At 49.4% G+C, this 23,063-nt stretch overlaps 1 protein-coding gene across 4 annotated transcripts in view; it reads left to right on the top strand.

Annotated features, from left to right (window-relative positions):
• The window catches only part of abca2 (ATP-binding cassette, sub-family A (ABC1), member 2), a 59,295-nt gene that overhangs the window by 15,266 nt on the left and 20,966 nt on the right, over positions 1–23,063 (top strand). For all 4 annotated transcript variants that reach the window (XM_039773990.1, XM_039773992.1, XM_039773991.1 and 1 more), the window contains 17 exons: positions 1,986–2,097; positions 6,282–6,445; positions 6,536–6,657; positions 6,766–6,876; positions 11,536–11,706; positions 11,783–12,001; positions 12,293–12,657; positions 12,750–12,909; positions 16,240–16,368; positions 18,753–18,920; positions 19,017–19,113; positions 19,188–19,361; positions 19,454–19,556; positions 20,317–20,431; positions 20,524–20,714; positions 20,799–20,949; positions 22,853–23,057. In XM_039773990.1, the coding sequence (XP_039629924.1) occupies positions 1,986–2,097; positions 6,282–6,445; positions 6,536–6,657; positions 6,766–6,876; positions 11,536–11,706; positions 11,783–12,001; positions 12,293–12,657; positions 12,750–12,909; positions 16,240–16,368; positions 18,753–18,920; positions 19,017–19,113; positions 19,188–19,361; positions 19,454–19,556; positions 20,317–20,431; positions 20,524–20,714; positions 20,799–20,949; positions 22,853–23,057 (2,757 nt within the window). The remainder of the gene's footprint in view (positions 1–1,985; positions 2,098–6,281; positions 6,446–6,535; positions 6,658–6,765; positions 6,877–11,535; positions 11,707–11,782; positions 12,002–12,292; positions 12,658–12,749; positions 12,910–16,239; positions 16,369–18,752; positions 18,921–19,016; positions 19,114–19,187; positions 19,362–19,453; positions 19,557–20,316; positions 20,432–20,523; positions 20,715–20,798; positions 20,950–22,852; positions 23,058–23,063) is intronic.

The following is a 23,063-nucleotide window of genomic DNA, read 5'->3' on the forward strand; positions in this document are numbered from 1 at the left end:
GGTGAGTGGGTAGCGCCCACCCTCACAGTGCCAAAGAGAACAGTTTAAGAGTGTAAGAGAAGATGTCAGCAGTTGGAATCGGGGCTGGCGATAAGACTTAAAAACTGCAGGCCGGGGGCGACACTCCGTATGCGTATCTATCTATTATATAGTGCCTTTCACATCTATCTATCTATCTATCTATCTATCTATCTATCTATCTACAACAACAACATTCATTTATATAGCACATTTTAATACAAACAGTAGCTCAAAGTGCTTTACATATTAAAGAATAGAAAAATGAAATACAATTATAAAACAAAAAAATCAACATTAATTAACATCGAATAAGAGTAAGGTTCAATGGCCAGGGGGGACAGAAAAACAAAAACTCCAGACGGCTGGAGAAAAAATAATAATAATTATCTATCTATCTATTATATAGTGCCTTTCACTCTATCTATCTATCTATCTATCTATCTATCTATCTATCTATCTATCTATCTATTATATAGTGCCTTTCTATCTATCTATCTATCTATCTATCTATCTATCTATCTATCTATCTATCTATCTATTATATATCTATCTATCTATCTATCTCTATCTATCTATCTATCTATCTATCTATTATGTATCTATCTATCTATCTATCTATCTATCTATCTATCTATCTATCTATCTATCTATATATCTATCTATTATATAGTGCCTATCACTCTATCTATCTATCTATCTATCTATCTATCTATCTATCTATCTATCTATCTATCTATTATATAGTGCCTTTCACTCTATCTATCTATCTATCTATCTATCTATCTATCTATCTATCTATCTATCTATCTCTATCTATCTATCTATCTATCTATCTATCTATCTATCTATCTATTATATAGTGCCTTTCACTCTATCTATCTATCTATCTATCTATCTATCTATCTATCTATCTATCTATTATATAGTGCCTATCTATCTATCTATCTATCTATCTATCTATCTATCTATCTATCTATCTATCTATCTATTATATAGTGCCTTTCACTCTATCTATCTATCTATCTATCTATCTATCTATCTATCTATCTATCTATCTATCTATCTATCTATCTATCAATCTATCTATTATATAGTGCCTTTCTATCTATCTATCTATCTATCTATCTATCTATCTATCTATCTATCTATCTATCTATCTATCTATCTATTATATAGTGCCTTTCACTCTATCTATCTATCTATCTATCTATCTATCTATCTATCTATCTATCTATCTATCTATCTATCTATCTACCATTGATGGCAACATCTAAAAGTGCAAAAAGTCAAAAGCCGTCGTTATCAAGCCTGGCCGTCCATGAACAGAAACACCTGAATGTGGGAACACGCGGTGAAGATCCAAATCGCTCAGTTTAAAAAGTGTCTCCGTTTACATCGAGAAGAAGAGATAACAAAACACTAAGGTTGAGAAGCCGCGTGGAGCCCCTAAGTCGCCGTCTTCGTGTGACTGGCTCCCCCTTATCTCCGCCATATTTGTTTCTCGTTCCAGCTTCATGCCTGGACTCTCCCGCCTTACTGTTAGGTGGCCTGGACTCCATGGCTCAGCACAAAGTGGACGAGGATCACGAGGGCCTCTACTGTAGTTCACCCCCCCCCATAACATGTGACTAATGAGGGACATGACAGTCCCTTAACACTCGTCCCTAACCTTTGTGGACTTTAATGCTTTAACCTTTCAGAGGGGGCCTTGGTGTTCAGAGGGTAACAGAGCTGCTCAGTCCGCCCCTCATTCCCGGGGGGCTGACCACCGGTGTTCACCATGCTGGCTGTGTGCGGACTCAAGTGTTGGGGACGTCTGGTGTGGGGCGCCTCCTGGTGGCTAACAACTCAACTCACAGTGGTGGTCTCGCCCCGTGACGCGCCGCATGTCTCTCTTGCTCTGTCTCTCTGCTGCCCTCTTCTTGCCCACTTCTTGTCCCTTTGTCTTCTTCTCCACTGTCCAGCCTTCTACACAGCTGCTCCACTGACCTCGGCCGGCATCATCCCCATCATGCAGTCGCTCTGTCCAGATGGCCAGAGGGATGAGTTTGGATTCCTGCAGTACAAGAATTCCACGTGAGTAATGGGGGGAGGTCGCTTGGGGGGCCTGGCTGTGAATTTGGGTTGGCGGTCTTTGGGATTTCCTAATCATTTTTTTCCCAATATGACTTCATTGTTTTTTTAGGTATTCTCTGACTTGAGGAGCCCCCCCGTTTCCCTTTTTGTTTCTTTGTGATTTGTGGTGGGACGCACCGCCTCACAATAACTTAAAAAACAGGGTGGGCTGCCCGCTCAGCTCCACTTTACCTCAACCAAAGCATTTCTTGATTTCTGTAGCAGATGTTCCTCCAAAGAGTGGAGCTTTACAAGACAATGAGAAAGTTACAAGAAAAGAAAAACAAATGAAATTAGGCAAGAAAAAGAACAATGAAAAGAATGACAAAAAAATAAGAATCAACCCATACGAGCTTTTGTAATATAGATAATAAAATCACAGCCCGCCAATCCATTAGGTGACATAGGGGACCACCTAGAGTGCCATCACCTGAGGGGCACCATTTATGAAACTCAAGGGGTGTGCGCTCTGGACTTCAGAGGGGGCTTCATGTCACTAAACTCTGATTATCCGCTACGGACAATGAGGGGCAACACCTGCCCACCCTGCCTAGAGCTCCAAATGGGCATCGCCTGCCACTTATAATGAGTATAAAAGCAACGTCCTCATACGTCACGTCATACTGTGTGTCTCTACAGATGACGAACCTCCAGTTCAGCTGAAAGACAAAAAACTAAATCTGCAGGGGGTCAAGGCTAAAAGCCCACCTGCCCAGCCCCCAGCAGGGTCTCCACCTACCATAAAAGTCGCTCCTCGTTGTTTCCAGGCTTCATCACCAGAGGATTCGATGCAGTGGGCCCCGTGGACAGCTGGGGTGCCCACTTTCATTCGAGGACCATGGATGGCTGGGCAGGACTTTGGTCAGGTGGCGCTGGTGGCCACAGAGAGAGCAGAAATGAAAGTAGAGAAAGTGGAGATGAGTAAAGATGGCAGCTCCCTGACGAATGCGACCATTCTGGGCCTCTTTAGTCTTCTAAGAGTACAACTGAGGCGTAGCTACAAGCAAAAAGGCAAAACGACCAAAGGGGGGCTCTAGGGGTTTGTTAAAAACGGGCGGCGTGTCTCCGTGTTACTAATAGCAGAAGACCACCTCATTACTTGCTTTTTTACGCTTGGCTCGTGGAATAATCAGCAGACCCCCCCATTAGAAGGCCGTGGAAAGTTGGGGGGGCAGGCACCCCAAATCTAAGAAGGGGCAGATTATTTAGGGCGTCATACGCCAGTAGTAGTGTTGCAAAGGCCACGGGTAGCCAGTGTCGTGATGCCAAGACTGGGGTGGTTTGGTTTCATTCTGCACTCACTGCCCCTGACTTGCGTCTGTCTTCGGTGGTCCTGGTAGGAGAGCGTTGATGTCGTCCACTCGACTAAAAGCAAAGACGCAGATTCATTTCTCAACACCTTGCAGTGGCGTACGGGGTCTACCTTTAGAAAAGCTCCTTAATTTAAGTAAGTCCAGTTAACGTGTAGTTTAACGTCCGCGATTACATCGAAATCCTGCAAATCCGCCTTGGCATTTCTGATACCCTGGCTGTTTTCATTTTTTTTTTTAATATTTACTTTTGTTCTTTATTCAGAAACTTAACTGTTCATCCAATCAGAAACAATGCCCTTTTTGATTCCTTGATTTATGTTAATATTCTTCGTTACTAAGTACCTACAGTGTGTTTCTTCTTTCATGTTCTGTGTTTTAGGGGTGGAGCCCCAAGAGGTGGGGCCACTCCTTGCATCACTACTAGGGACCGCCCCCAGTTCCATAAAAGGAAGTCTGGGATGTGATGTCACCAAATGTGCTTTGGTGGCCTGTGGGTCTCTCTGTGAGTTTCTTTGACTCTTTTTTGTGCCTGTTTGTGGATTTTGATTAACGATTTTGTTGTTTCATTTCTGCTTGGCTTAGGTTGAAATTCCTTCTTTATGTCTTTTTTGTTCATTTTTTGTTAATGTTGTCCCCCCCACCCTTACCCAACTGCAGTTCAGAAGCCATTTCTTTGCACTTTTTGACTCCTTGGTTTATGCTAATATTGTTTTGTGGATGGGGCCACCCGCCTATCACCATCAAGGGACCGCCCTCAGCCCTATAAAGGCGGGGACATCCCACAGTCCCTTGCGGTTCATTGAACGTGCTGCTGGTGTTGAGTCCTCTAGTGATGGCTGTCATTGTGCTCTTTCGTCATTTCCTGGATGTTTTCAACCTGAGCTCTGCTTTTCGATGACCCGTTGGATTCGTGATTGGGTTTTGTTTGTCTTGGATTGCCGTTGTCTTCTCAGGCGCCCCCTGCTGTGCTGCCCTGTTTAACTGAGCCTTTTTGTTAATTTAAATCTCTTTTTATGTATTAAGATTCTTCATTGCCCTCTGGGTGACTAGCTGGGTTTCGACTGTCTTGCGCCCTCTGGTGGGCATTTCAAGTTATCGTTCCTGCTTATTAAATCTTTAAGTCATAGCAGATATTTATTATGCAGTTTATGTCTATTGTATTTGGTTTCTGTGTGCAGATATTGGTCCTCCTATGTTCGTTTTACTTTGTGGATGGACCCCCCCCATGAGGTGCAATGGCCCCCAGCTTGCCTTTAAATGCATGCTGACAAAGCGAGTTCCCTGCGCTTCATGTGAATGCACTTGAGAGGCGAGTTTTTGGAGTTGAGCTGTTTCTGTGTTGGCACAGTAAGGAAAGCCACCAGGAGAAACTGGCAAAGGGCGAGCCAACTAAATCATCCAAATATAAAACACAACACGACAACCAGAAACCCAGGGACGGCAGCACAAAGTCAAACACTGGGAGGTCAAAAATAAAGAAATCACCAAGAAAAAAAAAAGCACAGAAAGAGAATTTGGGGTCCGAGAGTCAGATGCCACAGTGAGTCCCAGAGCACGTAGGGTCCAAAAAGCACTTCCAAAAATGCCCACTAGAGGGGGAAATCCCATCACAAACCCCGGCTAGAAATGAAAAGGGCCGTGTGGAATCTTCATCAGATAAAAAGGTTTATTTCCATAAAGAGGGGGAAAAAGAAATCTCTGTGGAGCACAAAAGGCAAAAATGGAACTGCCGGCAACGCAAAAAGCAATCAATCCGAGGCAAACAAATCCCAGAAGAGATTCCAGTAGTTGGGTGAAAATGCAGAGCAGATGGTTGAAAAGAAATCCAGAAAGGTACAAAAAAGCACAAAGCACAGCAGAAGACCCACAAACTCAGCAAATCCTGAGCGCATTGACAATGAGCCGCCAGGAGACCCCCATCCAGACTGATAGGGCACTTCCTGGTGGTGACTGGCGGGTGGCATTGAACCATAAACACAAACAACAGCAAATTAACATAAAGAATGAGAATACGTCCAAAAAGGCACAAAGACGACCCAAGGTGTGAATTTGAAGCCCAGCCAGAGGTCCAGTTGTGTTCAGGACGACCTGTCAACCCGCTGTTGGCGTCACAACGAAAACGGGATGCTGGGGTGTTTCCATGGATACGGGGCTGTGACACTCCCAAGATGTCGTCGCAGTAAAGAAAAAACTGAAACTAATGACAAGTTTAAGATCCAGAAAACCACCAAAGGCACGTAAAGACCACGGCTAGGGACACAAGACCCGCCATTGTTGTGGCACCTGTCTTCAAGGACATGGCAGCTTTTCTGCCCGCTCAAACTGGTCTGGCCACTCTCCTGTGACCTCTGCCATCAACAAGAACTGGCACCCCTCTGAGTGAACTCTGGTGATCCCAGGAGATCGGCGAGTGCAGAAATCCTCAGAGCAGCCCCCCAATGTGAAGTGAAGCCCCCGACGTGTATCTACAGCACCGTGTACTTTGTGCTGCTGCCACCTGATTGGCTGGTTAGAGCACTGCATGCATGGGCAGACGTACAGGGGGCCCTGATGATTGGCTCACAGAGTGTCTGTCCACTGAGGGACACTCAACGTGCCACACACTGCCACATTTACACTGGCAGACCCCCACTGATGTGATGTGAGGACAGGTGGTCAACATTGCCCCCTGTAAACAAACACAACAAGACAGAAGTGAAGAACAATGAAGCCAAAAATAAGAACGAATGTCAGAACTCGAACTGCCCGCCTATCATAAGACCGAGGCGGGCACGCGGGTGAAGGTGTTGGTGAGTCGTTGGTCTGTCCTGAGCCTGCCTTTGTCCTCTTCAGGGTGACGCAGCTTCTGGACCGCATCAATGAGGTGGTGCAGGAGAGCAACCTGTTTGACCCGGACCGCCCCGGACTGGTGGAGGAGCTCGAATCGCTGCAGCAGCACCTGGAGAGCCTGAGCGGCGACCCCAACTCTCTGGAGCGCCCGTGGAACTCGAGTCAAGGTGACAAGTGGGGGCCTGTCTCCAGATGCCCACCTGTCGGCCCCTGACTCTTCCTCCTCGGGACCTCACAGCCTTTGCTCCTCTCCACAGGGTTCACCTTGGGCTCAGTTCTGAAGGACCAGGCCGACTTCCAGCAGTTTCTCACCAGGAACCTGTCGCTGCCCAACGAGACGGCCGCCGCTCTGTTGGCCTCCAGCATCAGCGTCCAGGAGGTAAGGCCTGGGACTGGCGAGTGGGATGTGATGAGCTAGAGGGGGGATGCCCCTTTGTCCTGCTGTGGACCACCCTTACCTTTAATTCTGTTTTTTTTTTTCACTCAGGTGTACCACCTCTTTTTCGGCCTGACCCCAAGTTTTGCTCCGTTGGGTGGTCTTAAGAAAAGAAACACCAGGGAGGGCCGCAGCCCTGCAGAGAAGGTCCTGCCGCGGGAGGTAGGAATGTGGGAAGTGGGTCTTATTGTGCCAGGGTTGGCACCCTGTGAGCTCCGACAACTCCAGAATAGTCTGAGTGCTGGTAAACTGGTGCCCTTGAACCAAGTGTGTGTGTGCAAAGTGGTCCACCTCTCTGAAGACCATCCAGCAAAGCGAGGTGGGCTTAAACAGGGGTGAGCCCTTCAGCCACGTGTGCCATGGAGCCAAACTGATCGTGTGCCCCTCCATCTAAAGATCATTGAAACATTCAACGGGGCCGAGGAGGGCAACGACCGACGAACAAAACCATCAAATTAGAAAATGACGTTAACGCCGTGTAGTCGAGTGGCCACCCGCCTGGCTAAAGAACATCAAGCTCCATGTTTCCCAAGTCCACTCTGTGGTGCCCGCAGCTGGCATTACCACCTTGTACCCGAACATCGATAGTCAGGAACTGAGGGCACACAAACAAGTAAGACTGGCACCTAAAAGAGCTTTGTGCGGTTATTCAAATAACAAAGCGTCCGACTAAATCAATTAAGCGCGGTGGACGTCTTCTCAATGCAGAAATAAAAAATCCAAAAAACGCTGAGCGTCCGTGAGGATAAAAAAAAAAACATTCAGAAAGAAACTCAGAAAAATGAATGAAACTCCACAAATCAGACGGTCGCACCTCAGCTTCTCCTTTCATTCTGTCCTTCCAGCCCAGCGCGTCTTAATCCCATCGTCACCTTCACGTCTTATCAGCCGGACCCCCATCATCCTGCCACTGCAGCCCCCCTCTCAGGATCTCATCCTAGCCACCTTAGTTTATCACCACCATCACGTTATGTTGCTAGAATGCAAGCAAAATTTGGGATGATAACTGAAAAGTACCAAGAAACTCTTGAAGGGCAAACTGAGGCAACCAAATGCAATCACTGTGCTGTGAAAAAGTATTTGCCCCCTTCCTGTTATTCTGGTTTTACACAACCGGTGGGCTGACTGGTGTTTAGCTAAAATAATGTGACAGATTAGGGCTTTCTCGCCCCCTTGAACCCTCAGACCACACGTCAGACACCAGGTAAAAGTCCAATAATAATTGATTTATTATAATAATAATGTGCACAGAGCACCCTGCACTCCCAAATACTCCAATAAATGATCCAATCCTCCACTCTCCCAGACGCTTAGCCACCCTGCCTCCCAACTCAGCTCGTCTGTCTAGGATCTCCCGCAGTCCTTTATAGTCCTCGACCCGGAAGTGTTTCTGATCCTTCAGTCCATGTGATTATCCAACACTTCCGGGTCAGGTAAAAACTTCTCTTTTTCTTCATCCCAGAAGTATATAATTTCTTCCATATCTGCAATCGTGCTATAAGGAAAGTATAAGTCCCTGGACTTCCCTGCAGCGTCCTCCGGTGGATCCCCATGGTATCCAGCAAGGCTGTGGTGAAAAACTCCAAGTTCCATGATGCCGAGCTGGAATTCGGGGCCCTTCCATGTTGCAGGGATGGCTCCATCTGGCGGTTTGGGGTTGTTGGCCGGGATACACGGCCGGCAATCCCTCACAATATGTATTACAGTAAGGGGACCTCAATGAACATGCAGTGCTTTGATAGTCACTACACTGTTTATTTAAGAAGCAAAATTATCCAGATCTTCCATGTGAAAAAGTAATTGCCCCCCTAGTTTCAATAACCACTCGCAGTAATAATCCCAAATTCTGTGCACAACTGCAGACAGTCAGACCCTTTGCTACCGTGAGTTGCTTCCGGGTTCAACTCCGGGATCAGACCCGCTCCAAACTTCTGGTCCAGTCCTTGAATCGCTTTTGTGTTTTGACTCCTTGTCCTGGCGCGTAACCCAATGACGCTTCAGCCGCCGGTCACAGACAGAAGTGCGGACGTGACATTGTCCTGCAGAATATTCTGGTCAAGTGCCTACAATAATGGCAGTCATCACACCAGCACCTCCGTGTTTTACCGCTGGTCTGAGATGTTCCTACTGCCAGACATAGCGGGCCTTGTGTGTCGCCCACAGTGTCTGACGTTTGGTTTGTCTGTCGTTGTTCTAAAAGAAATGAACATTTGAACACTCTGGACGAGAACTGGCCATTCAGCCCCACAAAGCTCACCAGTCCTCTCCACTTGTTTCCTCCAAGAAAACATCAAGTCGAGTTTTGAAAGTCCCTAACGTCTTACTGTCCACCACACTACTTGGTCGCTTATTCCAAGTGTCTATCGTTCTTTGTGTAAAGAAAAACTTCCTAATGTTTGTGTGAAATTCACCCTTCACAAGTTTCCAACGATGTCCTCGTGTTCTTGATGAACTCATTTTAAAGTCCTCATCTCACTCCACTGGACTGATGCTCTTCATCATTTTGCACACTTCAGTCAGGTCTCCTCTTCATCTCTGTAAAGTGCTCAGCTCTTTTAATCTTCATCACTCATCCCCTGTAGCCCTGAATCAGCTCTTCTCTGGACCTTCTCTTGTGCTCCAGATGTTATAAAGCTGAGCAGGACCTCCTGTGAAGTACTTGTACTCCACATGTCAAGGCGCTATATAACCTTCTGAACACTGTCTGGAAGTCAGGGGATCATCTTGTTGTCTCTTTGCACTGCTGTTACTTTACTCTTGGACAGCCCAGATTTCCTCTTTTCTCCTCTCCCATTTACTCCCATCTCTTTCCTTTCATGGATGGTCTTGACAGGCCTGCCGTTCCCTGAATGTTCTCCCAGGATCCTCTGTGGTGAGGTGATGAGAGGCGCAGGACATTTAGCTCAACAAGCTCACCCATGCCATTCAAGTCCCGAACTGAAGGTCCCTAAAGTTCTCGTCTCCACCTTGAATAAGTCGCTACGCCCTCGGGGGGTTTTTCTTTTGGCAGGGTGGCCTTTTTCTGGGCAGATGTTCTCCGTGTAGAGATGATGGTGGGGGTCCGTTGTCACCTTTTGCTGATTTTTGCTCACATCTCCTGGAGTCTCCTGTGCTTGAGGCCTTGTAGTCTTCTGGAAGTCGACGACTTTCCCCTCATGGTGAGGATCACAACGTGATGAGCTGTTGATTGACAGGACAGGCCGCGTCCAGTCGAATTCTCAGGGAACTTTGGTCGGCTGTTTGAGGAAGAAGCTAAGGGGGCAGCAGTGCAGGTGCTGGATAACCTTATGACTTGAAATTATGAAGGAGCACTTGAGGGTTAAGCTGCTCGGTGCGTCCTCTGTGTCCCTTCACCTGCTTTTACCTGTCATTTAAACACCTGAAGCCACTTGGAGAAAATAAAATACAAAGAGGAGACATCAAGCGTTGGGCGACTCCCCCGTGTCATGCTGGTGGACAGGGGCGTTCTAAGGCATACGTGAACTACGTGTCCGTGGGGGACCCTGACTGTGAGGGGGGTCCCCGACTTACAATTTTTTTTTGTTTTTTGTTGTCGGGCTGTGGGCCTGGAGCCCCTGTCATGCCCCTGGCACTGCAGCAGTCTGTGCCAGTCCCAGGAAATTCAGTTCAGTGCATCTCTTAGTCTTATTAACAATGGTAATTTATTATCCAAATTGCAATCTTCACCTAAATCCCTAATAATATTGTCACGCCGTCGTAACTTTGCCAAATGCACTTTAGCAGACGTTCATTTTAGAGATTCGTTTGGGATTCATTCAGAGAGATCCCCTAAAATCATCAAAGATCCCTCCATTACCGGCCTTTACCACATCAGAACAAAATCAATATTTTACCACTCTGCATACACACAAGCGTACATGTAGGCGTACTGGTCATCTAAGGCCTTTTCCGGACATTTTATTAGAACACCTTCCTGAGTTCTGGGGGCTCTGCCCCCCTGGACCCCCCCCCCATTCGGGCCCGCACATTTCTGAACCACATAGGGCCCCCCAAACTGCTAAGAACTGCCTCTTTTTTTGACCAAGATGGCGGTCAGAGACGTATAATGCAGACATTTGACGATCACAGAGCTGCTTTGCGGTGCTGCTATGGGTCACGTGACAGGAAATGAAATGACAAACAGGAAACGGAAATAAATTCTTGACGGATGTGATGACGATCGAGGGAGACGGATCTGACATCATAATCGGGAGACAGAAGTGAAGTCGCCATTTGGAACCGGAATTGGAGTCATCTTGCGGAGCCATAATGACTTTACCACGTGGGCGCTTATTAAAGTAGGATGGCTAACCTTCCGTTTTTCTGTTGAGGAAGGGATAAAGGGCGTTACTACCCTGTTCCAGTCCCCCACCTTTCGTTCTTCCATGCTCCATTTCATCGTCCCCTACTCGCGTGTGTCACACCATTCATCGCGACAAATACACGGAATTGGAGGATATCGGGAAGGGGGCAAATACTATTTCACAGCAGTGTTTTTAAGCCAGTTTCCAGTGAGGGACTACCAAATAAACAAAAAAAAGGGGGGAGTCGGGATCGCAGGCAAGTAAATGTAGGGAGGGCGAGACCCGAGGACGCCGCCACAAACCTCCCGATGAGACGCAGACGGACGGACGGTAAGTCATCTGAAATGGCGGCTCTAAAGCGCGTGTCAGCAGTGACCCAAACGTTAGCACCGTACAACAAAGGCCGACAAGACCGTCCAAAGCGGCCGTCAGGCCTCAACGCCACGCGTCTTCGGAGTTTGGTCACCGTGTGGTCACCCAGCGTGCATTCCGTCACCACCCCGACTTGTCATTGCAGGAGTATCATCTGGGAGGCTGGAGGTACGCCGAGACGGATTTGATCCACAAGCTGCTCAGTAACTCGGAGAAGGCCGTCCACCGGCAGGCTGCTTGGCGTCTCCTCAGCCAGACCCTTGGTCTCAACTCGACGTCCAGGGCCGGTGATCTACAGAGCCTCAAGGACATGGAGGTGAGTCTGCTGCTGGCAGTCCGGTGCCACCCGGCGGTCCGCCTGGCTTGCTCTTACCCTCCACTTCTGCCCACAGAATATCTTGCTGACTTCTGGCACGCTGGAGTTGCTGACGTGTGAAGACAAGGACGAGGAATTCCAACACATCCTCCTCACCCCCGAGGGTCAGCAGCCACTTCTGCAGGCGTATCGTACGATTCTGTGCAGCGGAGGTGCCAGCCAGCGGGCACAGCGCTTCTCTGGACTGGCCAGAGAACTGAAGATGCAGATCGATACGCAAAGAGTGGCCAGCAAGGTGAGGGCAATCTGGGGACCCTGTAGAGAATTCAGTGGCAGGAAATAAATGAAGGTTGAGGGGGCATCTCATGGGTGCTTATGTCTATCGGGTGGCCTTGGCAGTGAAGATAAAGCGTGCACAGATGCCATGGAGTTCTGGGCATACTGGACGTCCAGGTCGGTATCTGAGGCCTCAAGTAGGGCGTGTAGAAGGACTGGCCCGGTGGGGTTGGTTCTCCGTTGTGTGCCCCTTGTTGTTGTCTTTGGCCGAGTGATGTGCCCATTGACCGTGGTCAGTGTGCTCTTTCAGCTCAGGTTTGAGGAGGTGAACTCCACAGCCACCCAGAAGCACCTGAGCGCCCTGCTGCAGGACCTGAACGAGATGGCGAAGATCCTCCGTGATGTGGACGTCCTGTCAGCCCTCGCCAAACTCCTGCCAAAGGGCGCCTGTGCCGGAAAGCAAGCCCCTCCGCCAGTCTCCAACAGTACGGCCCCCAGCACCAACGCCAGCACGCCTGCAACGAGCCTCGGCAACACGACTGAGGCGGGCGGAGAAGCGGGGGCTACTTCGGGTCCCGAGACGGGGGCCACAGCTGAGGAGAACCCCCAGTCCCAGTTCTCAGCCTTTGTGCAGCTGTGGGCAGGTCTTCAGCCAATTCTCTGTGGCAATGACCGGTGGGTAAACCCGGGGGATGTTAACTTCCATTCGGTTCCTTAAGATGGCGCCGTTGAGTTGTGAATAGACATTGTCTTTCTACTTCATGTAGGATCATCGAACCCGAGGCTCTGAAGCAGGGAAACATGAGCTCCTTGGGATTCACAAGCAAAGAACAGAGGAATCTTGGGCTCCTGGTCCACCTCATGACCACCAACCCCAAGATCCTGTATGCGCCAAATGGCACCGAAGTGGACAAGGTCATTCAAAAGGCAAGTGGTACCCAAGGGTTATTTATATCATTTTGGACTGGAATTTTATTTGGTAACCATTGTTGTTTTGGGGGGGCATACTGACCAACTGGCATACTGGTCACTCTCTACAGCCCAATAACCCTAGGTCACATTTAAAAGTGTTGGCACAGAGCCACACCAAAATGGCACAAAGGGGTACAGGCCTCAAAATATCACAAGCCAGGCCAGGTGACTCATCCTAGGCAGCCTGGCCCCAAACTCATAAGGCAGGTTTTCTGGGCTGGAAACGTCACATAAAAAGTACAAAACGTCTTCAGGGGAGAGGAGGACTGTAAACCTCTGGTCTTTCAGAGACAAGTTGGACAACATTCCTTAATGTCAATGATTTAATAATTGAAGAAAAGGAAAAACAAAAATTGGAAAAGCAGGGAAAAAGAAAGCACAAACAAATCCAAAAAGGGTTTGTCCAAATAAGTAGATACTGTAAGTCCGGTCCAAAATCCAAAGTTAGAATAGAGCCAAAAAAATAATCAGAAAGCAGAAATTGTGATAAAAAATCTCAACTCCGCAACTCCTAAAGACTCTCAGCCAAAACATCTAAAATACGGCCGCTCCTCCGTGTGCCACCTGCTGGGGTGACGAGACCTCTGTGGTGAACTGCAAGGTGGAGGGCCACAGAGTGGGCAGCTGCTCGACTGGCCAGACATGTGATGAGTTCTGAGGCCAGGGCACCACCAGCCTGAACTCTTCCTCAGGTTCCTCAGGCCATTCTCAAACAATCCATGGCATATGGCAGGGCACGTTATCCTGCTGAACGATGCCACCTCCTGGTTTTTAGGTTGGTGGTGCACATCAGATTGGCATCCACATGAATGATCCCGGGTTTCCCAGCAGGACATTGCTCAAAGCACCCACTTGCCTTTTGCCCCATCCTAATGCCATCTCTTACCCAGGTGATGTGCCCGGCTGTCCACATAATGCAACAGAGGAGCAAATTCACTGGACCAGATGATCTTCTTTCATTGATCCGAGGTCCAGTTCCAACGCTTGTGCTTTTGATGGTGGGCAGGGGGTTGGCATGAGCACCCTGATTGGCCCGTGGCTGTGCAGTCCCATATGCAGTGGGACTTGACGTGACACATGACCCCATAGCCATCGTCAATATCATCTGTGACACCAGTCTGGAGTACCTCCTCTGATGATTCAAAGCCCTCGATGACCTCTCACATCGACGAGTCTCGGCACCCAACACCCTGTCGGCACTTTGGGGCTTTTCTGTCCTTGGACCACTGTGGGTGGGCACTCATCAGGGCTGACCTGGGGGCTTCAGAAATCATCTGCCTGTGACGATTTGCCACTCAGGTCTTTCCACCTGTCTGTATCTTCAACTCCGAGCCCCTCGTGTCAGCTTACTGCCTAAAACATCTGTGACCTTCACATGCGTCACTGTCATGAGATTATCACCGTCATTCGTCTCATAGCGGAGTGCTGATTACGTTTTGGCTCATCTGTGTGTATACAGCAATGACATTTAATCGTATTTAAACACGGCCATTTTAAATACACACGTTACAGAATGACAAAAACACCTCAATAATAAATCAGAACCAACAAGGCATGATGAAGACCCTGGAAGAAACGTGGCGAGCAGGCAGAGAGCGGAGCGGACCACTGAGTCCAGACCACCTGATGACCGACTGCCACCTGCTCAGTTTCATTTGACCACTGTGAGTGGTCTGACCTGCTGACTCCATTATTTCTAGGAACCATTTAGTGTGGAATGTGTTGACCACTGGGTACGGAGACCTCTAAATGACCGATGTCTTTGGTCTCCTTCACTGCCACTAAGACGTGTTGACCACTGGGTATGGAGACCTTTAAATAATAATAATAATCCAGCCATCCATTTTCCAACCCGCTGAATCCAAACACAGGGTCACGGGGGTTTGCTGGAGATAATCCCAGCCAACTCAGGGCACAAGGCAGGAACCAATCCTGGGCAGGGTGCCAACCCACCACAGGACGCACACACAAACACACCCAGCACACACTAGGGCTAATTTTTAGAATCGCCAATCCACCTAACCGGCATGTCTTTGGACTGTGGAGGAAACCGGAGTGCCCGGAGGAAACCCACGCAGACACGGGGAGAACATGCAAACTCCACGCAGGGAGGACCCGGGAAGCGAACCCTTAAGGGTCTCCTAACTGTGAGGCAGCAGCGCTACCACTGCGCCACCGTGCTGCCCAATAATAATAATAGTAATAATAATTCTTTACATTTATATAGTGCTACTCAAAGCACTACTACACAGGGATGAGCAGCGTCTCTGGTCTCCTTCAGTGCCACTCAGACGTGTTGACCACTGGGTATGGAGACCTCTAAATAATAATAATAATAATAATAATAATAATAATAATAATAGCGGCACGGTGGCGCAGTGGTAGCGCTGCTGCCTCGCAGTTAGGAGACCCGGTTCGCTTCGGGTCCTCCCGTGGAGTTTGCATGTTCTCCCGTGTCTGCGTGGGTTTCCTCCGGCGCTCGGTTTCCTCCCACAGTCCAAAGACATGCCGGTTAGGTGGATTGGCGATTCTAAATTGGCCCTAGTGTGTGCTTGGTGTGTTTGTGTGTGTCCTGCGGTGGGTTGGCACCCTGCCCAGGATTGGTTCCTGCCTTGTGCCCTGTGTTGGCTGGGATTGGCTCCAGCAGACCCCCGTGACCCTGTATTCGGATTCAGTGGGTTAGAAAATGGATGGATGGATAATAATAGTAATAATAATAATAATAATAATAATAATAATAATTCTTCACATTTATATAGCGCTACTCAAAGCACTACTACACAGGGATGAGCAGCGTCTCTGGTCTCCTTCAGTGCCACTCAGACGTGCTGACCATTGTGTGTAATTCCTTACACCTTCTGACCACTCTATATGGCCCCCCCTAACTGCCCTAGAGGTGGGCCGGTCACTACAGGTGATCCATGACTAAGCACCTGGCTGACGGACGGCCACCCTCTCCCTAATCCTGGATGAGTTGTGCTGACCGCCGGGCAGGGTGATCACTAAGTGGACGCATTTCCTTCATTTCTCTCCTGGTCTATTGATTGGCATGGCAGCTAAATGAACGAGTGAGCGCCAGTCGATTCATCAGTGGGCGCTCGATGTGTTCACTTTGATTGATAGACCATCTCGCGTCAGAGGAGTGACCGCACTGCAGAGCTGAGGGTCATAGAAAGGTGGGGTGGGGGTCTATGGGCAGATTCATCTCTGCAGTTGTAACCCTTGCTGAGCTCAGCACGAATGACCTCAAGTGGACTCCTGGGGTCTTCTTTTCTTTCCTTACAGGCCAACGAGACGTTTGCGTTTGTGGGCAACGTCACTCACTACGCCCGACTGTGGAGGAACATGTCAGCCCAGCTGCGGACCTTCCTGGAGGAAGGAAAACTTCAGGGCAGAATGCAGTGGCTACAGGAGGTACACGGGCTTTGTGGGAGAACACAGAGGGACCACCATAGATGGTGGGGGTGGGGGGGGGTGCTGGGAGCTACAAAGACAAGCGCTGCCCCCTACAGGTGAAGCAATAGCCAGATTGACCATCTAAGGGTTGACAGGAACTAAAGTGACGTCCAAAATCCAAACGTTAGTCTCTGGTATCGCCTTTCAACCACAGTGACCCCCAAAAACTGCGACTTTGGAAACGCGTTCTCCAGGGTGGCACATCTCGGCGCTGCGCCGTGGACGGGTGGAGATGGACGACATTGGCAGTGCAGGCTCTGATTGGTTCATGCTTACTTCATGGCCCTTCCCTGATTGGCTCACCCTGTCCTCGTGGGTGTATTGTCAATAACAGTTCCGCCTCCTCGTCAGTCCTAGTGAAACAATCGCTTCATTATTCCGTTTGCTGTATTCGCCGTCTTTGTTCTGCTGGTGTAAATGCGAGCTGCACGTGAATGTCTAGCATGGAGGACCCGTCCTGACTCCACCGGTGGCTATGATGTGAACACTTCAGGTCGTTTCATAAATGATGGGTCAGGTCTCCTCTTCATCTCCTTAAAGCTCAGCTCTTTTAATCTTCATCACTCATTCCCCCCTGTAGCCCCCCATAATCAACCAAGTCGCTCTTCTCTGGACCTTCTCATGTGCTGCTGTGTCTTTATGGAGACCCAATCTGAACCCAGGACTCCAGATGAGGCCTCACCAGTGTGTTATAAAGCCTGAGCAGAACCTTCTGTGACTTGTACTCCACACTTCAAGGCGCTATATAACCTGACACTCTGTTAATGGCCTCTGAACACCGACTGACAGTCCATCGCTTAGAGTCCACTGTGACTCCGAAATCTTCTCAGAAGGTGGACTCTCGATTTTCAGACCCCCCATTGTGTATTTAAACCTCACATTTTCATTTCCTACTTGTAACTCTTTACATCGTCCACAAATCTGCCCAAGCCTGTCTGCTGTCCAAGTCCCTCTGTGATGGTTTCTCGGTGATCTGCCAGTCCACTTATCTTGGTACCATCTGCACCAGCTTGTTCTTTATATTCCTATTTAGAAATATTACAAAGAGCAGCAGACACCCCCGCCCCCTACCCTGCCCCCTGCTGGTCACCACTCTTAAATGCACCCAATTTGTGTGTCTGAGCCAATTCTACACCCCGCACTCTGAACTGCCACCTCTTTTAGTTTGATGCCCACCCTCTCAGGTGGCACCTTATCAGAGATAAATCACATCATCTGCTCCACTTTGGTTGTGTCCTTTGGTTGCTCCCTCATAGAATTCCAGCCTGTTAGTAAAACTCGACCTCCTCATCTGACCCTACGCTGACTGCCCAGTCAAACTCCTGTGCCCGCCATGTGCTGCTCGATCTTCTCCCTAATAATTCCTTCCATTAATTAATTTTCCTGTGATGCCCATTAAGCTGCCTGTCCTATAAGATCTGCCCGATCACCCTTTTTATATAATGGGATGATATTTGCCATTTTCCAGTTCTTCAGAATGTCGCCAGTGCCCAGTGACTTCTGTCACTAGCCTCCTGTAGCACCTCCTGTGATCCTGGTGATTTATTTGATTTCAGCCATTTTAGTCACAACAGCGCGTCTCTCTCTATAATATTTCTAATAAACAGTGAAGGGGTCCAAATACTTTGGGGATGCTCTGTAAGTCCGCCACACACCGCCAGCCGTATTTATAGCAGAAGACCCTGGCGATGGCACTATGACGATATGAACGGGAATGTGACAATAAGTGTCCAACGTGACATCAAATAAATAAACAAAACGAGATAGTAACCACAAACAAATGTAAAAGCTAACGTCAGAAACTGAATCCTTACATAAAAACCCCAACTTCATTATAACATTAGTTTAATACCCGCGGCCGTCCTGATATGATCACGAATTTTGCCAACCCAGGTGTCCCCATTTTTTCCTAAAGGATAACAAAAAATGTGTGATGGCGTCCAAATGAGAGTAAAACTCGGGCTTAATCAGTTATAGCAAAGCAAGACATTCTGAGCAGGCCTTGGGGGTCTTCTCCTTAGGTCACTTGAACCACCTCCATTCTGGGTGGTCTCAATTTTAATGGCCCAGGGCCTGGAAGGGGCGGAGTCAGTTGCCCTAAGTGGGCGGTTTCTCTGCACTGTGGAGGCAAAAGAAGGCGGTTAGCCAAAGCCCCACCCCCCTCAGCACATTCCTGGGAACAACTCAGGGGTGACCCTCTTGACGCACGTGTGTCACGTGCTGTACACGGTAGGATGCGGAATATTTCGGATAGAAACAGATCGAACACTCCTTTAACTAACGGACCACAGAAACAATGTTGAAATCTGAGCCACTCCATCTGCCAATGTCGCCCCCTGCAGGTCACCGCCAACTTGCCGAGACAGAGCGAGCCGTTCAACTCGTCCGACAGCGACGCGCTCCGCCGCTTGATTGACAGCAACTTCACTGCGCCCAACAGCAGCACTCTGCTCCAGCAGCTGGACACCATCGACAACGCGGCCTGCGGTTGGATCCAGTTCATGTCCAAGGTGCGTCCTCCTCATCCTCGGCTTCGCACCGCACGGAGGACACGAGGGTGGTGACCACCTGACCGTCCGTCTCTTCCTTTCTCTCGGAACGTGCAGGTCAGCGTGGACATCTTCAAAGGCTTCCCCGACGAGGAGAGCATCGTGAATTACACGCTGAACCAGGCGTACCAGGACAACGTGACCGTGTTTGCCAGTGAGTCCCCCACTTGCCCGGCGGGTGCGCGCTCTTCTGCCGCGTCTCACTCGGTCTCTCTTCTTGCATCAAAGGTGTCATCTTCCAGACCAACAAAGATGGCTCCCTCCCTCCTCATGTGCAATACAAGATCCGGCAGAACTCCAGCTTCACCGAGAAAACCAATGAGATCCGGAGGGCTTACTGGCGTCCAGGGCCAAACACGGGGGGACGTTTCTACTTTCTCTATGGTTTTGTGTGGATTCAAGGTAGTCTGGGTGGAGTGCTGGGGGGTCCGGCGAGGCCTGGAGTTGACCAGAGGCGCATGTGTGTCACCTGCTGCTGCTTGTCTTCTTTGCAGATATGATGGAACGGGCCATAATCAACATGTTTGTAGGCCACGACGTGGTGGAGCCAGGAAACTACGTCCAGATGTTCCCGTATCCGTGCTACACCCGTGACGAGTAAGTGAGCCGCTTGGCTTTTAATTCACGGCGAATACAAAGTGGGTGACAGGCAGCTTTTACAGGACAAAGGCCACAGAGGTCTCTGCTGGGTCACGTAAGAAGCACAGTGAACGATGGCTTCCCATCCCTCTGTTAGTGCCACAGGACACCTGCAGGAGACCGAGGAGATGTCAGGGTCTTACTTGAGGGTCCTTCTGGGGGGGATGTGGACGAGTCCTTAAAATGTCCTCTTATGTGTCACCGGTGCCCTGTCACTGCTGCTGTGGCCAGATAACCCGACTGTATCTTTGACTCGTCGGCCCTGGGCACACTGGCCCAAGTGCTCATGGGTAATCCTTAGTGTTGCCCTCATGTTCTTCGAGGTTTCCTCCTGCCATGCTGCTGTCATTTGTGCAGCCAGAATCTGCCTGGTGGTCCGCTGATGGAATTCTGGGCTTCTTGGTGACTTCTGTTAGTTTCTTGAGTTCTGCTCTCGGGCTCAACTTGCTTGTGTGGCCTGGGGTGGGCATGCTGGCAGTGGTCCGAAGTCTTCTGCACATGGATGTCACCTTCTAGACCAGGGGTGTCCAATTTCGTGACTCGTGGGTGACGCCAACAGAGGGAGTTGACGTGGTTGGTGTTGGGGCTTGTGGAGGGTCCACCGGCCAATGACCTCGATTAGTTTAGAGATCAGGAGGATGAGGAGGTGTTTCCTCACTGAGACCCCCATGACACGTGGGTGGTCCTGACGGCACTCTTAATGTGTTCCTACCCGCAGTTTTCTGTTTGTGATTGAACACATGATGCCCCTCTGCATGGTGATCTCCTGGGTCTACTCTGTGGCCATGATGATCCAGCACATCGTAGCTGAGAAGGAGCATCGGCTGAAGGAGGTCAGTGCAGGGGGGTGCGTGAGGTGCGGTGGTTGTGGTCTTACTGGTCTGAGCGGAAATCATATAACGTGAAGTCTTCCTCCCTCCTACAGGTGATGAAGATGATGGGTCTTAACAATGCTGTCCACTGGGTGGCCTGGTTCATCACGGGCTTTGTGCAGCTGTCCATCTCGGTCACTGCGCTCACGGCCATTTTGAAATATGGCAAGGTGCTCATGCACAGCGACCCGTTCATCATCTGGCTCTTCCTCACAGTGTATGCCGTGGCGACCATCATGTTCTGGTAAACATCTTGGCCGATGCCCGCCTTCTTGGCATCCCAGTGACATTTTGAAATTTCTCCTGATGTCTGTTTTTATCTCCGCAGTTTCCTGGTGTCCGTTCTTTACTCAAAAGCCAAGCTGGCATCGGCGTGTGGTGGCATCATCTACTTCCTGAGCTACGTGCCATACATGTATGTGGCAATCCGAGAGGAGGTGGCTCACGACAAGATCACTGCCTTTGAGAAGTGCATTGCGGTACCTGGCTGCCTTTCTGTCCTTGGCATGCGCCCTTTTGTGCAGTGTGTCAGCTTGGCATGTTAGGTGGATGTGGCACAAGTCTGCCATCTGTGCCTCATGCCCATCCTCCATGATGTGTGCCCTTTATGGCTTTGTCAGCTCTGTCTTCCTGCCCTAAGTGCTGTGTGCCACTTGTGGGTCCATTGTCTGTCTGTCTGCCTTTCCATGGGGCTCTTTGTGTGTTTGCCCACTGTGGCTCGTGCTCATCACGTGTGTGCCCTCCAGAGCCTGTGCCACTGATGGACAGGGGGATTCAGAAATTACTGAGACCCTGTTGCTTTCTGCCCACTGTATTGTGTTATATTTAGTTTTAAATGGTAAAGGTGCCCGTTTTTTGCCCATCACTCACTAAACCAAATTGACAAAGTGATGACATGTGATCAGGACGGTTGGCAGATTTATTAGGAATCCCAAACTGAAATCCTGTCATTCCTAGCAGTATGCAGAGACCCTCTGCCGTGGCCCTTTAACGAGAGGACGTCCAGAACTCGAGGGGAGTCCACTGAACTGACTGGACGTGAGTTAGGAAGGCACACGACTAGATGTGTATTGGAGGTCCCACAGTTTACAAAAACCCAAGCCATGAAGTTCAAGGAGCTCTCTGTGGACCTCCATCATGGTGACCCACAGAGCAGGACAAGCTCTGAGATTTGATAAGGGTGCAATGGGAGAGGCTCGGGACCACCAGGGCTCTTCCTAGAGTTGTCAATCTGGCCAAATTGAGTCACCGGGCAGGCAGGACCTCAGTCAGGGAGGTGACCAAGAACCCAATGGTCACTCCAGCAGATCTTCAGACGTCCTCTGCTGAGAACCTGTGGGAAGGACGGCCATCTCTGCTGCACTCCCCCCAGCCAGATGTTTATGGACGAGTGGCCATGAAAGGGGCAGGACGGGAGGAAGAGTCTCTGGTCAGTTGAGAAGTCCAAACACTTTGTCTGGAAAAGGCCGGGCACTGCTCATCACCTGGTCATTACCTAACCCTGAGGTGGCACATGCTGGTGGCAGCATCAATCTATGAGGACAGGGGGACTGGTGAGAACTGGGGGGATGAGGCCATATACAGAAGAAGACCTGTGCCAGTGTGCATGCCACCTCAGACTGGGCCGACACTTCGATGACCTGACGCGTACAGTCAAGGTGACGCTTGGTGTTTCCCTGAGTGGCCCACCAGAGAACATGCGTGCAGAGACCTGAAGATGGCAGTGCCCCCCTTCAAGCCTAATGGAGATTGAGAGGATCTGCCCAAATCCAGGTGTGCCAAGCTTGTAGGGACTTGGCCATGAAGACTCAAAGCTGTAATTGCTGACAGGGGGGCTTCTGAAAAACACTGAACGAAGGGTCTGAAAACTTCAAGGAATGACAAAGATTTCCATTTTGAATCATTCGCTGAGTTTATCGTGAGGAGCGCAAACTGATGGGCAGAAATGTGAAATGGAAGAATTTACAATCAACGCACAAGAAGTGTGCAGAACGTGGAGGGGTCCGACACCCCCGTAACTAAAGGCAGTGCAGGTGTGGCTTGGGCACTGGTGCCCGTGGTGCCCACACTGACTGCCTTATCGCTAACTTGGCTTCTGCTGTTCTCATTTCTACAACACCTTTACGCCTTTGAACGTTTTAATGTATTTGATATGCATGGTGGGTCTCATTCATGGGGCGTGGGGTGATTTTTAAACTGGATGTCACATCAGGGGGCCTGTTTTTTTATTTTTCTGACTAGTTAGAGCCACAGCCCTGCCCTGAGCCCCCCGTCTGTCTGTCTGTCTGCCTCATATTACGGACCCCAGGGTCACTCAGCATCTCCCTCCTACCTTACCTTCCCTTATTTTTGTCCATTTGGTTTTTCTTTTTCCCCTTCCAGTCTCTGATGTCCACCACGGCTTTCGGACTGGGATCGAAATACTTTGCCCTCTATGAGGTGGCAGGAGTGGGCATCCAGTGGCACACCTTCAGTCAGTCGCCCGTTGAAGGGGATGACTTCAACCTGCTGCTCTCCATGGTGATGCTCATCATTGATGCCACCGTCTACGGGGTGCTCGCCTGGTACATCGAAGCTGTTCACCCAGGTATGC

The sequence above is a fragment of the Polypterus senegalus genome, chromosome 13 (genome assembly GCF_016835505.1).
Source record: "Polypterus senegalus isolate Bchr_013 chromosome 13, ASM1683550v1, whole genome shotgun sequence".
In the NCBI taxonomy this organism is placed as follows: Eukaryota; Metazoa; Chordata; class Cladistia; order Polypteriformes; family Polypteridae; genus Polypterus; species Polypterus senegalus.